Genomic DNA, 15,648 nt, shown 5'->3' with positions numbered 1-15,648 from the left:
AATATGTTTACTGAACTTTCAGAATATAGCACAACCCCAAGGCACAGACACAGAGTTTGTTAATGTTGGTTGATACAAGGAACTGAGTTTCAGATTCAAAAATTAAACAGGGTCTAAATATCTAAGATAAGTTCTGAAGAAGAGCAAGGAATGCAGAATGTTTTAGTTATAAATGGGGAATTGGTGGTGAAACCAATGGATAAACATATGAGTTGAAAATCCAGATGAAAACAAAAATTAACAATGGTCTGCTGGCGAGCAGAAACCAAGAACCTTGTAAAGTTTGAGTGTTCTCCCTTGTAATTTAAAAACAGGCTTGTTTTTCCACCATTCCCTTCTGCTAACTCAGGTCTTGGGTGGAGGATTGAGTCAATAAAATTGGTGGAACAATAACCCTGTCCAGGATGTCTTGGTATGACCCAGGACTTCATCTTCTGTTTTGAGAAAGTAAGGACTGTTAGCCCATTTCTGAGGTTTTTGTTAGGGGGGGTTGGCAGTTTGGGGTTGGGGTTTCTCTCACTAACTGCAGCCAATGAATTTGGAAAATTGATTAGCCGCATGACTTCACTTGAGAATTGGCACTTGCTTTCTGAGGCAAGAATTTAAAAGCTGTGTGATTCGATGATGGGAAAGAAGCTGAAAACCAAATGATGCTAGCATCATGCTAATGTTAGCGGCGTGCTCTTGAGTTTAGGCCTCTGTTGATATGGTCAGTTGGGCATATGCGTTTCACAGACAAGGCAAACAGCTACGCTATGAATGAGTGGAACTTACAACCTGTTTAAGGAGCAAAGGTTGTCTTTGTTTTAACGCTCTTGTGAGGTTTTAGCCACTGTCAAACTAAAGTTAACCAGAAGAGTACCATATGTTTTCCATTAGCATGTTAGCACGCAGTTCCCTTCACCCCTACATTGTGTGTGTGTGTGTGTGTGTGTGTGTGTGTGTGTGTGTGTGTGTGTGTGTGTCACAAGAGTTATAGTAGCCTAAGAGTATTTGTCACACATTATAGTAAGTTGTTTTTAGTTCGCTCTACCAAGAAATATGTGACTAAACTAGCGCAAAAATGTAACATGATTGTGAATAGCGGCCTTGTAGGCAGTGAAGAATTGCTGAGTGAGTCGTCAGTACCATAAATATTCATTGTATACTTTAACCTCAGCCCAAAGCAATTTCCATGTTTCTATACTGGACCGCCTGAGTGGTCATTACCTGAACAAACAGTTCCTTTTTCAATGCCTAGGCCTATGTCTTGTGCATTGTGTGATTTCTACCCTATGTAAATGGCCTTCTGTGGGGGGTGGGAGCTCAGGCTAAATGGGCCCATATGTTCTAGCAGCTAGCCAGTAGTCCGGTAATAGCAACCTGTGGTTCTATGGGATTGGATTATGCCGCTAGCAGAACAGCCTGGAGTACTTCGAGACCGCATCAAATCATACAGTACAGAGCAAAACAACGAATAAAACATGGAAACTGAGAGTCATCGTGGAGCATTGTGGGATTGGCTATGGTTTTGGGGAATGTGATCAATAAGAAGATCTTGAGTTGAAGCAAAATCACATGAGTGTTTGTTCTCTAATTCTTTTTGAAAGGGTGCAGTAATAACACCAGGTCTGTTTTCTGTTCCCCCCCGCAGGAGAGGATGCTGAGTCACAGTGGTGTCAACGCACGGGGGAGAGATATGTTTGGACTACGCTGCTTACCAGGTAAGACCCAGACTGCAGAGCACTAATGAATATGATGCTATTTCCATGTGAGAAATACAGTAGCTATACGCGTATCATAACATCTGGGTCTGAAAACACAGTGTCAGCCACATCTCTCTTTAGACAAGTCCATCTTTTGAAACTGCACCCATCTGTATCTCTGTTTTCTTACTAAATCCTAGTGCTAAGCTACTGTAAGCCTCTGTGAGAACGGTGTGTCTGTGTGCTGTGGAGAGCAGTGCTGTAGGCCTATGCCCCTGGTCATAATCTCAGTTTCAGCAGCACGCCGCGCGGCATGAGCTTTCCAACAGGAATGTTGGCAGGCCAGGGCCCCTCCAGAGCCACGCTAATCTCAACCGTTTCATATCAGCAGTTATTCACAGCACCTCTGTGGGAGCAGTGTGTGTGTGTGTTTCCTTGTCTCTTTCACTTTCAGCTCTCACTTCCACCTTGTACCGCTGACCTAGACACAGCCCTCCCCGTCCCTCCTCTCTCACTTTCCACTTCATTCACTTTTTCTGTCTGATTCAGAACCTGTTTTTATCTCATTCTTTCCAGACTCTCCCAGTCTGTCTGAGGATCACTGTGGTCCCATTGAGTTGTTTTTATTTTTTAGCGTGTGACTGTGACATGCTGTCCGTCTGTCTTTCTTTCTTTCTCTCCGGCTCTCACATTCCTCTTCTTCCCTTTCTCTGACCAATTTTCTATGTCATGGCAGATTTGAAACACAGCTGGTCATGGAAACCTGCCTCACATTAAGGCAGAAAGGATTCATCCGAATGGGAAACACCGTCATAGTTTCTGCGAAGGAGTTCTCTCATGTTGGAAACGGACTTTCAACTCTGAAACATGTGCTACACACACTTTCACAGAGGCACCAGGCAAGGGAATGGGGAATCTGTGGAAGCAAACTGGGTGAAAGGGCTGACGTTGCAGCATCCCACAGACACACAGCCAGTCGGAACAGTCCCAGGCCTCAGTGTCCTGTATACTATACAACCCTGCGTGACATTCATCATATTCTCAGATAACACTCAGACACAGGACAGGGGAAACCAGAACGGTGAATGGGTCAGGGCAGCACAAACAGCTATGGGTGGATAGATAGATCGTGTACCTTTTGAATGTGAGGGGCCTACTATAGATCCACAGACAAAGCCAAGAGGACAGGACCCTCCTCAGAGCATAACCACAATCCCCTGATCCATGTGCTTATGTTACACTGGATTTGGGTTGGTGTCAATCATTGGTGAGTGACAAGAGAAGAGCAGGTCAACATCTCTGAAGAATATACAACTGTATGCTTTATGAGCTCAATTTGGATAGCACACTAACTACCTAAAGAAGTAGCGAAGAGCTCTGTGCATTCTGTGTGTGTGTGTGTGTGTGTGTGTGTGTGTGTGTGTGTGTGTGTGTGTGTGTGTGTGTGTGTGTGTGTGTGTGTGTGTGTGTGTGTGTGTGTGTGTGTGTGTGTATACATGTTTTCCTACATTATCACGACCACAATGTCTTGACAAGTCACCAGAACGTCCTGACAAGGTAGGAAAACAAGAAACATTTTGAAAAGTCAGGACTTTCATGTCCTGAATTTTGTTAAAATGCTATTTTAGGCTTAAGTGTTAGGTTTGGGGTTGAAGTTAGGGTTATATTTAGGTTTCGGGGTTAGGGAAAATAGGATTTTGAATGGGAATACATTTCTATTCCCCAAAACGTCCTGTAAATTCACGAAAACAAAGCTGTGTGTTGTTTCATCAGACGTCTCATGACACTGCTCTGGTACAACCTTTTTGTATAATTCTCTCCCATCGGTTAGCAGAGGGCCAGAAACGTCTCCTCTGCACACACATAGGAACAAAATGGAGAACAAATGGTTGGACACAAATGAAATTGAAAATGGAGCATTTGGTTCATATCACATTCAGCTGTGTTCTCTCTGGCCGATTTCTCAGGTTGTTCAATCCACTGGCAGAACACCAATGGACAAAGAGAAAGATCGCCACAGTGGGGATTTTCCAGTGTTTGTGTGTTTGCATGAAAGTCTCTGTGCATGTGTATGTGTTTGTCTGAGTGCATATGTGAGTCTGTGTGTACATGTATTTTTGTGTGCGAGAGAGGGTTAGAGAGGGAGACAAAGGCACTTGAGCGTTGTGTGTGGGGTGGGGGTGGGGCCTGCACTCTGTAGGACGAAAGTAAAACTGTTTAAACTGTTAAATTACCAGTGTCGTCTCATAAACAGCTTCACTGTATACAGAGTATTGTGACTCAACCTCAGCTTCCCATGCTGTGGAAATGTAAACTACCTGCAGACTCTCCAGTCCAGAACTCAAACCAGAAACAGACACTTCCTGTCCCCTCTCTCACATCTGTGAGCCACAATGCCTGAGAAATGTCTTCAGCACTGTTGCACCCGGGGAGCCGTTAAAAGGAGCACGCAAATCCCGCTGAGCCCGATTGGCCACAGAGTAACAGGCAATCCTGGAAACAAGGGCCCAGTTGTGTTTAAAACCTAAATTGTCCATAGGGAGCCTGGTTCAAGAATTGAATTCGTAGCTATATGTCCGGGGCTTTAGAAAGGGAATACTTGTGCTGAGGGTTTGTGACTTTGATCCGGCGCCGTGAGACCGAAGTCGGCGTAAACATAGCCTAATCACAGTGCCTTGCTTGATTCCAGTCTTCAGCTCACACACCCCAAAGATCTTGTGGCTTCGCTGAGGGACCCTTTTGAAGATTTCTTTGTAGCTTTTGCCAGGCTTTGGTGTTAATCTTGCGCAATGGGCAAAGTATTGGAGTGTTAGCTGTGATGACCGTGATTACAACCACACTTCTCTTTCTTATAGGATAAACAAGCATTTGATGTGTTAAATTAAGATTTCCTGTTATTCTCTTTTTATGCAATTCGGTATCCCTGAAAATCTTCTCTTAACCGAGTTTGAGGTCTAATCTGAGGAGGTTGAGCTGTACTAAAAATGGCATGCTTTGTGCGGTTATGTTTTTGACTTGCTTTTTTGTTTTCCTTAAACGTTATTTTGAAGGAATTCAGTTGTTCCTTAAAATTAGTTTTGAAGGAATTCAGCCCTGTTAACAACCCACCAAATCCTTTTTGTTGTTCTAAAAACTGAAAATTAAAACATTCTCTCCACCATGATGGTGTCTGGCCTAACACTTCCCTTGCAAGAGACAAAAAGGCAATTTTCCCCCTCTACACTCTCCTGGACTCTGTTGCCATGGAAACCCAAGTCTAGCTGGCAAAGGCTTTGTTTTGCTGGGAGAGAGCATTACAAATGTGCTGTCTCACTGCTGTGTGAAAGAAGGTGTGTCTGTGTGCTCAGTGTGCTTAGATGTGAGAGTATGGTGAATGGGCTTGTTTTTGGAAGCTTTATTCTAGAGTTCTGGAATCCAATTTTTATTTTCAAGCATGAATAAAATATTACAAACATTTCAAAATATGTTGCATAAATTCATTATTCCCAACAAAGCATTTAAACACATTTATGGCGTAGTAACATGGTAATAGACTAAAATTGATAGCTGTTGAGCCCAAGCTGTATCAATCTGGAAAATATATTGGCCCTGTATCCCATGGGACTGGACAAGAGCAGGTTAAGTTGCACGTTTTATTGACATAAAAAAGGCGCTGTAAATATGCACCAATACATCCTGCCCAGAAGGGAAGTCATGCATTTGGATTGGAAAATGCATCTTGAAGTGTAATGAGGATACATAAGTACAGTATATTGATGAGAAAAAGTTGGAGAATGAGATGGCATAGTATATGACTGGCGTTGATACAAGCGGCTTCATTTAAGGCCAAAACACCACAGTGAGAAAAGGCAGGGGACTGTTTGTTAATCTAAATAGGACAATTAATTCATTGACACAGACATGCCTCTGTTATCATGCTGCTTTTTGTATTCGCGACAATGTTTGCACTGATATCAACAATTGCGATGACGGAATGATTCCTCACTTGCTTTAAATATGTTTGTGTAGCACTAGCGTTTGGACAGCTTTCACTGCCATGGTATTATTACCACCCCTCCCTTCTAGTAGTTCTTCAACTTTTTCTTGAGTTCAGTGACTGATTTCCTCACCGCCCCAAAACCACAGCAAATCTTCAGAGACAGGGTTACAATGTTCTTTGTACATCTGAAGGAAATAGATTTGATATTTTGTGAGAGCTGTTCCAGCTCAGCTTCTCTCATCCAGAGCGTACCCACCTCCTGCTCCAGTCGCTTCAGGAGCAGTTCAGCCCGACTCACTTCAGGCTTCTCCTGGACTCTGATCGACTCCTTCACCTCAGAGCACCTTCTCTCAATGGAGTGGATCGGCTCAGTAAACATCCTCTCACTGTCCTCTGCTGCTGCCTGTGCAGAGCTCTTGAGTGACGCCATAGCTTCTCTGAGCTGTTCTATCTCCCATGTCTTTTCTCTTCAGTTGGAATGTTTCTACCGCATTTTCACCCGAACCTCTTTCACACTCCTTTCTGCTGCAGCTGAGACTGTATCATGGCCTTTATGTTCATCTACGCAGATAACAGAAACATTGCTGTTCTTCGCAGAAATCGCCCAGCAGTTTGTTATGACGATAGCAAACCTTCTCCTGCAGTTTTGATAAGGCTTTGACTAGCGTGTACATCTTAGATGCAGAAGATTCATAGTGATGCTGGAGGGCAGTCCTACAGTAGCTGACCATACACACCAGACAGGAAGTATCCGCTTTGCGATTTCTCCCCGAGCAGACGTCACACTGCATATCTCTGGGTCTAGCATAAAAGAAAACACTTTGGAATTCTCCGTTAAGTTTCTCCACCATATCAGCCAGGATGGTATTTCTGTTTAGAAAATGCCTTGGGGATAAAGGTCTGTCTGCACTGGGGGCTGCTGTAGACCCCGTTCTCATAATCCTGATCAACAGTAGCGCTCAATACAGTCCTTGCAGTAGCTGTGTCCCCAGGCAATTGTCACTGGATCTTTCAGTAGATCCAGACCTGATCGGACAGGAGAACTGGTCCTTCTCTACTGAGACATTAGCAGCTGCCATTTTGATACAGACTGATAGATACGTAGACAGACTGAGCTAAAATATTTGTATGAAGGTAAAGAAATAGATACTAATTCAGTCTGGAAGGACAAAAGAGAGTTGAATGCTGCGTGCCGTCTTAGAGAGAAAATGAGTGTCCGAGTTCCTTTTTCTGAAACCCTCTTTCAGTGATTTTGAGTTTATCACAAGCTGATGAATTGTGATTGCGGATCAAAGTACATGAGAGAGGTCTTATATGTAAGGGCTGTTATTTACAACATAGCTAAATGTTATGTACAGTAGAACTGTCATCACATTCGTTGCACACACCGTATTTCATTATGTGATGGGAAATATGAGGCGAATGCCAAGCTGGACCCGGATGCCAGACAACTACATCTGTTTGACTCAATCGTTCAGTGGCTGACATAGCTGAGAAAATAGCACCTCCCAGACCCTTGATAAACTCCATGCTGAAGTTGACTTTCATTCACATTTCTGTTATACATAACACTCAACGTTACCATCTCCCTTCCCTCAAACACACAATCATTCTGGTATTTTGCACAATTTATCACTTTACCTCAGTCTTGACGATGAAACTCTCATGATGTTCTAAAATTGTCTACTTTTTTTATTGTTTTCAATATCAAGCACATTTAAAACACTCTGTGGACAATAAAGTTGTTCTGTTCTATTCTATTCAGTAAGCTCCAGCCTAAACCCCCTGTCTGTGTTCCCCAGGAGAGTGTGTGCTGCAGAGTGCTGTGTTGGTGAGGAAGAAGCTAACTGCCAAGGAGGGGGGCGGATGGCTGTCTGGCACTCTCTTCTGTACCCACTTCAGAGTGGCCTTTGTGCCTCAGGACAGCCCCAAACCTGACGTGAGTGCTGGACTAGCTCTGAGTATGGACTGTTGAAGGACAGCTCACCTGGTATTGTAGTAGGAAAATAGTAATGATGCCCTGTTATTGCTAGAAGAAGGCTTGTGGGCATAATCATCATCATCACAATCAACAACATCATATAGAATGTTTTCAGACCATCCATTCATTGGTGTAAAAAAAATCCTGATCAGACAAACTGACCTATATTTGAACCATCCCTCTAACACTCCGTATGTAGGACAACGCAGACCCTGTGCTCCTGGGGGATCATGACGTGGCCCTGGCCTCCATTGAGAAGGTTGTAGCTGGTAAGGCTTCTTCTACAACTCTACTAGGCTGTAGTGGTCCCAAAGTCCTTTGTTCTATGAGAAACAATCGTAATATCCTAAACCCAATTCAAGTCTGGGCTTGACACAGGAAGCTGTGAACCATCAGTGGTATAGTGTGTTCTGTGTACCTGGCTTTGACTGTAAGATGGTTGTGTAACCTCTGTGCTGCAGTGGGCCCATCCCGGACCAAGCTGGTGACGGCTAGCTCCTCTCTGAAGTTCACTCCTGAGGAGCTGGTGTTGTACTGCCGGGACCTGCGTGTTCTCTGCTTCCTCTTCGACCGCCTCACCCCCGACACACAGGCTGTGGAGGTAGTGTGTGTGTCTGCGTGTGTGTGTGTGCATGCGTGAGTGCTGGCGTGTATACAGTTCATTCAGAAAGTATTCAGACCCCTTGACTTTTTCCACATTTTGTTACGTTACAGCCTTATTCTAAAACTCCTCATCAATCTACACACAATACCCTGAATTGACGAAGCAAAACCATGTTTTTAAAATGGAAATATCACATTTACATAAGTATTCAGACCCTTTACTCAGTACTGTGTTGAAGCACCTTTGGCAGCGATTACAGTCTCGGGTATTCTTGGGTATGACGCTACAAGCTTGGCACCTGTATTGGGGGAGTTTCTCCCATTCTTCTCTGCAGATCCTCTCAAGCTCTGTCAGGTTGGATGGGGAGCATCGCTGCACAGCTATTTTCAGGTCTTTCAAGAGATGTTTGATCGGGTTCAAGTCCGGGCTCTGGCTGGGCCACTCAAGGACATTCAGAGACTGTCCCGAAGCTACTCCTGTGTTGTCTTGGCTGTGTGACTAGGGTCGCTGTCCTGTTGGAAGGTGAACCTTCACCCCAGTCTGAAGTCCTGAGCGCTCTGCACTGTGGAGGTCACGCAATTTAGTCATCCGGTGATTGTCAAGCAAATAACTGCCGGTTTCACGGTAATTTACTGTTAATTAACATAAACACATTTAGCAACTCCTGGCTTCCACACATAGCCTATAAGCCACTGATACAGACTTTTGGAACATCTACATTTTATAAAGTCTAATAAATCCATGTAATATAGCCTACACCTTCACAATAAATCCATGTATGTCCTTATGTTAGGTTCTGATCTGGCTATGCCATATGGCTGTGGGCTACGCTAGTTCATTTAGCAGACAAGATTTGCTTAGAATTCCGTGCCATTATTTTATATTAATTTATAGTATGAAGAATACAATTGAACAAAGCTGAATAAAATAGAAAGGATATTTTCTCCAAACTATTTGAGGAAGTGCGCACATGCGGCTATTCTGTGTTGAGCGGTTAACAAAGAAATTGGTACTCCTATATGCCTAATTTAGAGTTGTTAATTTAACTTCAGTTGTTCTACAAATGTTGGGCTATATATTTAGAAATTGTATTAATTGTAAGCCTACCTGACTCGACTCTAATGATGATTTTTAAAAAGTTGCTTGAAAAGCATGAGCTCGGCTTTGTTTTTTGCTCAGGCTGTACACACTTCATCAGTCTCTCATTCAATTTGACAAGCACTTGATAATGCCTAGAATTTCCCAGCGGCATCCCCTTTGTGTGGCCGTAATGCCCCCTAAAGAAATCCATGCCTTTTACAGCCAGTGGCCGTTGTGCTCTTGGGCTAAATATAATAATTCTAATCCCCTTCTCTCTGAGTGCTGCGAGCTTCGTAGCACCTCACTCACATTTCTCTCATCACATGATCGGGTCTTCCTCACAGGCTACAAGTGAAGACAGACACAACGGGGACGCAACTGCGGGCGTTCTTATCCAATTCCGAGTTCCATATTGAAGATATTGGAAGAACTGTCCACATTTACGTTTCGTCAGCCTACAAGATGAGTAGGCCTAACGAACAGCAAAAACACTAGCCTATGTCAATCTACTATCCCTCATAGTACAAAAGTTGACCTATTCTATTCTGAGAGAAATAAATATTCCAAACATAGTCTGGGACTGTTGTGGGATGCGATAGATCCCAAATTAATACAACCACTAGCATCAATGAGGCTGATGCAACAGATCAGAACGTTTAGCTTAAAATGTTGATAAACTATTATTTATAAGCACAGAAATGTGCACATGGCAGTAGGCTATAAGCGCGAATGTTCCATTAGTGGGAAAACACCATTATCAAAAGTCACCGCAAATGTGATTATGCATGTAATGCTTTTATTATAAAGGTGCATTTTTATGGTGAAAATTATCTTCCCCAAACTTGAAACTCACTAGCTGCTTATGTATGCCAGTTAGGCTCTACACCCTTTGTAAAGCGGATTAATGTGCTTAATTTTAAGATGTTATTTGGCACAAACCTTTTCAGAACATATAGGCCTATGGGCTAAGCTACATGTGTGACTATGATTTGAAAAAGTTGGGAAAAAAAGGCTTTGTTTCTTGCTGTCACCTGCTCCCTCTCCGGCCTCTAGGTCACCAGGCTGCTCATTATGGCGCACACCTGTCACCATCATTACGTGCACCTGTGTGTCATCAGACTCACCAGGACTCAGGCTCCCCTGCTTCTACCGGCTCGTCAGGCTCTCATGCCTCAGCCGGATCACCAGTCTGTCAGGTTCCTGTGTCCCAGCCGGCGACAAGTTCCCACGCATCAGCAGGGGTGACCGGTCCGCTCCTGATCCCCGGGATCGTCCCTTTGGTTGGCGTCCTGCGGCTGGAGCCGAACGCGCCGGGGAGGGCTACCGTCACGTATGCTCTCTGTCCGGCGCTCTAGGTCGCCATGTGCCAGGTTTCCCGTACCTCAGCAGAGGTGACTGGTCCGTTCCTGATCCCCGGGATTGTCATTTAGGTCAGCGTCCTGCGGCTGGAGCCACACGTTACGGAGGGGGTACTGTCACGTGCTCCCTCTCCGGCCTCTAGGTCACTAGGCTGCTCATTATGGCGCACACCTCCGTGTCGTCAGACTCACCTGGACTCCATCACTTCCCTGATTACGTTCCCTATGGTTCCTTCGATAGGTGTCATTGTTTCTGTTTCAGTTTCATGTCTGTGCATTGTTCGTGTTTTGGAGTATGTTTATTTATTAAAACACTCATTCCAGGGGAACAAAATGGCGCCGTAGAGAGAACACGGTGTTTCAGCGAGCTCACGCGGTATTCGTAAATTTATATTCTTACATTAATCTCCTAGCTTGAAAAAGTGGTAGAATTGGCTAAATAAGTTACCCTACAATGAGTCTTGGCGACTATTTCTCAAAAATCTCCGACAACATGCCCAACAGAGCTACTAAGAAGTCGACCAAAACCGGCATCCCTGTAGAGGTGCAGGAGGAGCTAGCTAACGTTAGCGAATCTAACAACATTGCGGATCCAGGCACAATGGACCTGGTGATTCAAAGGATGACAGATAACATTACTAAAGTGATCGATGTTAAGATAAGAATGGTCCTGGAAGCAATAGCAGGCCATTCAGCTGAACTACAGAGGGTTGTCAAACGTGTTGATGAGGCGGAAGGAAGAATTGCTACTGTGGAAACTTCAACTACATCCATGGACACTAAGATAAAAGCACTTGAGAAGCAGGTGCGCGAAATGGCGGAGCACATTGACGACTTGGATAATCGAGGACGCAGATGCAATATCCGTGTTGTGGGACTCCCGGAAAATTCTGAAGGGTCACGTTCAGTAAATTTTTTTGAGGAATGGATCCCTGGCTACCTACAAATGGACACTAAGGCTGGTCGTGTGAAGCTAGACAGAGCACATCGCTCTCAAGCACCGATACCCGGTCCCAATCAGCGCCCACGACCAGTGGTTATAAAGTTCCACAACTTTACCGACAAGCAGCGCGTCATGGATGCGGCTAGAAACATCGGTTCTGACGGTAGTCAACGTAAAGGTCCAAAAGGTCTCATTCTTCAATGATTATTCCACAGCGGTTGTACGAAGGCGCAAAGCGTTTGATGAGGTGAAGGCTCGACTCAAGAGAATGAAGATCGACTACGCACTGCTGTACCCGGCCACATTGAAGATAATGGTCAACGGATCGCCTAAAAAACTCTACACATCTGAAGAGGCTGCTGCGTTTATTGACTCTCTCGGGTAAATAACCTTAAGCTGCACCTCCGCAGCATAGGATAACGTCTTATTTTATTTTGAATCTGATCATGAAACAGTGATGTAAGTTCTCATGTGCTCCTGTTCAGTAATATTCGTATCGGTATTATTTTTCTTGCTAAAGTAACTTCCGCCGTAGCTCAGACTGAGATATGTGTGAACCTATATTGGTGCCCAGGCTTGGTTTTAGGTGGAAGAGCCTCAATCTTCTTCTATTGATTTTAATTTCCACATATATAAAGGATGAGGCTATTGAGTGGCAATGCGGACTTAAGAGTCTACATTGGAAAGTTGAAATCCCCTGCATGTTAGCTAGTGGGAAAACCCCCTTTTGGATTTTTACATGTTTATTTTTTGGGTTTTGTATAGTTCAAGTTCAGGGTTCATATCGTTTGTTTACGCTCAGTGAGATAGAGGAGAGTTCAACACATGGAAAAAGGTACCACCCCATTTTTACAGTAGGATTCAGTCTGGATATTGAATGGTCAAAGCGCAATGGCAGGTAACAGACTACGTGTATGTACATGGAACATTAGAGGGAGCCATAACCCCATTAAAAGGAAGAAGATACTATCCTTTTTGAAAAAATAAAATATTGATATTGCCCTGTTACAAGAAACCCATTTGAATGATAAGGAGCATCTGAAATTACAACAAGGGGGGTTTGGTCAAGTGTTTTTTTCATCATTTACATCCAGAAGTAGAGGTGTAGCAATTCTTGTGATAAAGAACCTACCACTTAAGGTCTTGAAGTGTGTGAAAGATAAATTGGGTCGCTTTGTTATAATTAATGGTACTTTACAAGGGCAGAGCATTTCCATAATGAATATTTACTTCCCCCCTGACTTCCTCACTAAGGTATTTCTAGACTTTTCAGAATTAAACTCAGACACTGCAGTGGTCGGAGGGGATTTTAATTGTTTGTTGAACCCCCTTATTGATAAGCTTCCCAGTGGTATAGCCTCACTCTCTCCTCAAGCTAAGTCACTTACAGCCATTTGTGATGATCTGGGGTATGCTGATGTTTGGAGAGCTTTTCATCCCTCCAACAGAGTTCACTTTTTTCTCTGCACCTCATGGATGTCAGACTAGAATAGATTACTTTTTTATGCCCAGGACGTCGCTGCAGTCTGTTTTAGCCGCTAGGATAGGAAGCATAGTCATATCTGATCATGCAGAGGTGATCCTGGACATAAAACTCAACGGGGCATTCAATCAGTCAAGACATTTGGAGGTTGAATACAACCATTCTTAAAGACCATACATTCACATCATATTTTATTACAGAGTTTAAAGCATTTTTCTCTATTAACTCTCAATCAACAGATAACCCCTCACTCCTTTGGGAAACCTGTAAGGCGTACGCCAGGGGTCTGATTATGTCATACGCAGCCACTAAGAGGCGGAAAAAGCGTGAAAAGCAAAAAACACTAGAGGGTGAATTGGGAACTAAAGAGAAGGACTACATTAAAACTCCCACTCCTGCCCTATTAAAGGAAATATCAGTCATTAGATCAACGCTGGACTCCCTCCTAACACAGGACGCTGAAAAGAAAATTAGATTCGTCAAGCAAAAGCTATATGAACATGGCGATAAGCCAGGAAAGTACTTGGCGTACCTAGCTAAAAAGAGAGCTGACTCACAGTCAATTGCGGCTATTACTGATTCTGATGGCAATCATTTATATGAAAATAAATTGATAAATGACTCATTTAAGACATTTTATGCAAATCTTTACGCCTCAGAACTGCCAAATGACGCACCCAAGTTAATGGAGAACTTATTTTCTAAGATTGAGCTCCCTACTATCTCCGAAGAACAGAAGTCTATCCTTAATGCCCCTATTACTGAGGAAGAGATAATGTCCGCAATTAAGAACCTGCAAAATGGTAAGGCCCCAGGACCGGACGGGTTTTGTAGTGAGTTCTATAAAGAGTTCCATGGCCTGATCCTTGAGCCATTGCGTGATATGTTTAACCACTCATTTTCAAATGACCAGCTCCCCCAAACGCTGCGAGAAGCCAACATATCACTTATTCTCAAAAAGGGAAAATGTCCGGAGTCCTGTTCCTCGTACAGGCCAATTTCCCTTCTGAATGTGGATAGAAAATTGCTTTCTAAAATTCTAGCCACAAGATTAGAGGACTCACTGCCACTAATTGTGAAAGGAGACCAAACTGGCTTCATTAAGGGACGTAGGTCATGTAACAATGTCAGAAGGCTCCTTAATGTAATTGAAGTCTACCAACAAAGTGCTATGGATGGTCTTGTGCTCTCCCTAGATGCTGAGAAAGCATTTGATCGTGTGGAGTGGTCTTACCTATTCTTTGCTCTAAATAAATTCGGTCTGGGGGACAACTTTCAGGCTGCTGTCCTTACTAATGGACTACGGTCAAATAGCTTCTCTATACACAGAGGTACCAGACAGGGCTGTCCTCTGTCCCCCCTCCTATTTGCACTTGTTATGGAACCACTGGCCGAGGCCATCAGGGTAACGCCTGCTATACAGGGGCTGCTCATTGGTGATGTTCACCATAAAATAAGCTTGTATGCTGATGATGTCCTGATATTTATTTCTAATCCCGAGACTTCAATCACATCTCTGATTAACATTATTGAGTTATTCAGCGAATTCTCAGGCTACAAGATTAACCTAACTAAATCAGAGGCTATGCCACTTGGTAACCTTCACTCTGTACCTAACACTTCTCCCCCTTCCCTTTTAAATGGTCTCCCTCAGGTTTTACGTATCTGGGTATATTTGTAACTCCTAAATTCCAACAAATGTACAAAGCCAATTTTGTTCCCTTGTTTGACACAATAAGACAGGATCTGGAGCGCTAGAACTCTCTTCCGATTTCATGGTTGGGTAGAATATCCCTCTTGAAAATGAACATTTTACCTAGGCTACTTTACCCAATCCAAATGATCCCAGTATTACTCTCCAATAAGGTAATAAAGGATGTAAATCGATGGCTAAGTTCCTTTATATGGAGTAAACGCAAGCCAAGACTTAAGATGGCAATATTACAGCTGCCAAATTCTATGGGTGGCTTGGATCTACCCAATATCAGGTTCTATCAGTGGTGTGCCCACCTATGTTATATCTCAGACTGGATCACAAACGATGACTCCTCTATTTGGTTAGACATTGAGACTTCTCTTTCAAAATACCCTTTACAGGATCTTTTGTTTTTCTCAAGTTTCAAGTCTGTAAAAGATCGCTGTAACAACCCCATTACACTTAACACACTCAAAGTATGGAGGTCAGTTCAACGTTTCCTGGGAAGGTCCAAACTAACCTCTGCTCTTACCCCAATTCTTAACAACCCAGATTTTGTCCCAAGATTGCTGGATGCTGGCTTTAACGTTTGGCTTAATAAGGGCATACGCAGACTAAATGACTTATTTGCGGATAAGATTTTATTGTCATTTGAGCAGATGGTCGAGAAATATCAACTCCCAAAGCAGGACTTTTTCCGTTTCCTACAAGTAAGACACTATAATCTGAAGAGCACCACCTTAATTGGTAACCCTGATATGTCCGTCATTGAAAGAATGCTTTTTTCCCCACAAAGGAAAATGTCTAAGTCTGTTTTATGATGCTTTAAGGTCCTTTTC

At 43.4% G+C, this 15,648-nt stretch overlaps 1 protein-coding gene across 1 annotated transcript in view; it reads left to right on the top strand.

The window, feature by feature from the left end:
* The window catches only part of LOC115176887 (myotubularin-related protein 11-like), a 34,218-nt gene that overhangs the window by 4,214 nt on the left and 14,356 nt on the right, over window positions 1-15,648 (top strand). Inside the window, exons 2-5 of the mRNA XM_029737244.1 lie at window positions 1,634-1,703; window positions 7,467-7,603; window positions 7,845-7,914; window positions 8,107-8,246. Coding sequence (XP_029593104.1) covers window positions 1,634-1,703; window positions 7,467-7,603; window positions 7,845-7,914; window positions 8,107-8,246 — 417 coding nt within the window. The remainder of the gene's footprint in view (window positions 1-1,633; window positions 1,704-7,466; window positions 7,604-7,844; window positions 7,915-8,106; window positions 8,247-15,648) is intronic.

Source organism: Salmo trutta, chromosome 37, assembly GCF_901001165.1.
Source record: "Salmo trutta chromosome 37, fSalTru1.1, whole genome shotgun sequence".
NCBI lineage: Eukaryota > Metazoa > Chordata > Actinopteri > Salmoniformes > Salmonidae > Salmo > Salmo trutta.
The sequence above is the reverse complement of the archived record's forward strand: the minus strand, read 5'-3'. Positions and strand labels throughout refer to the sequence as shown.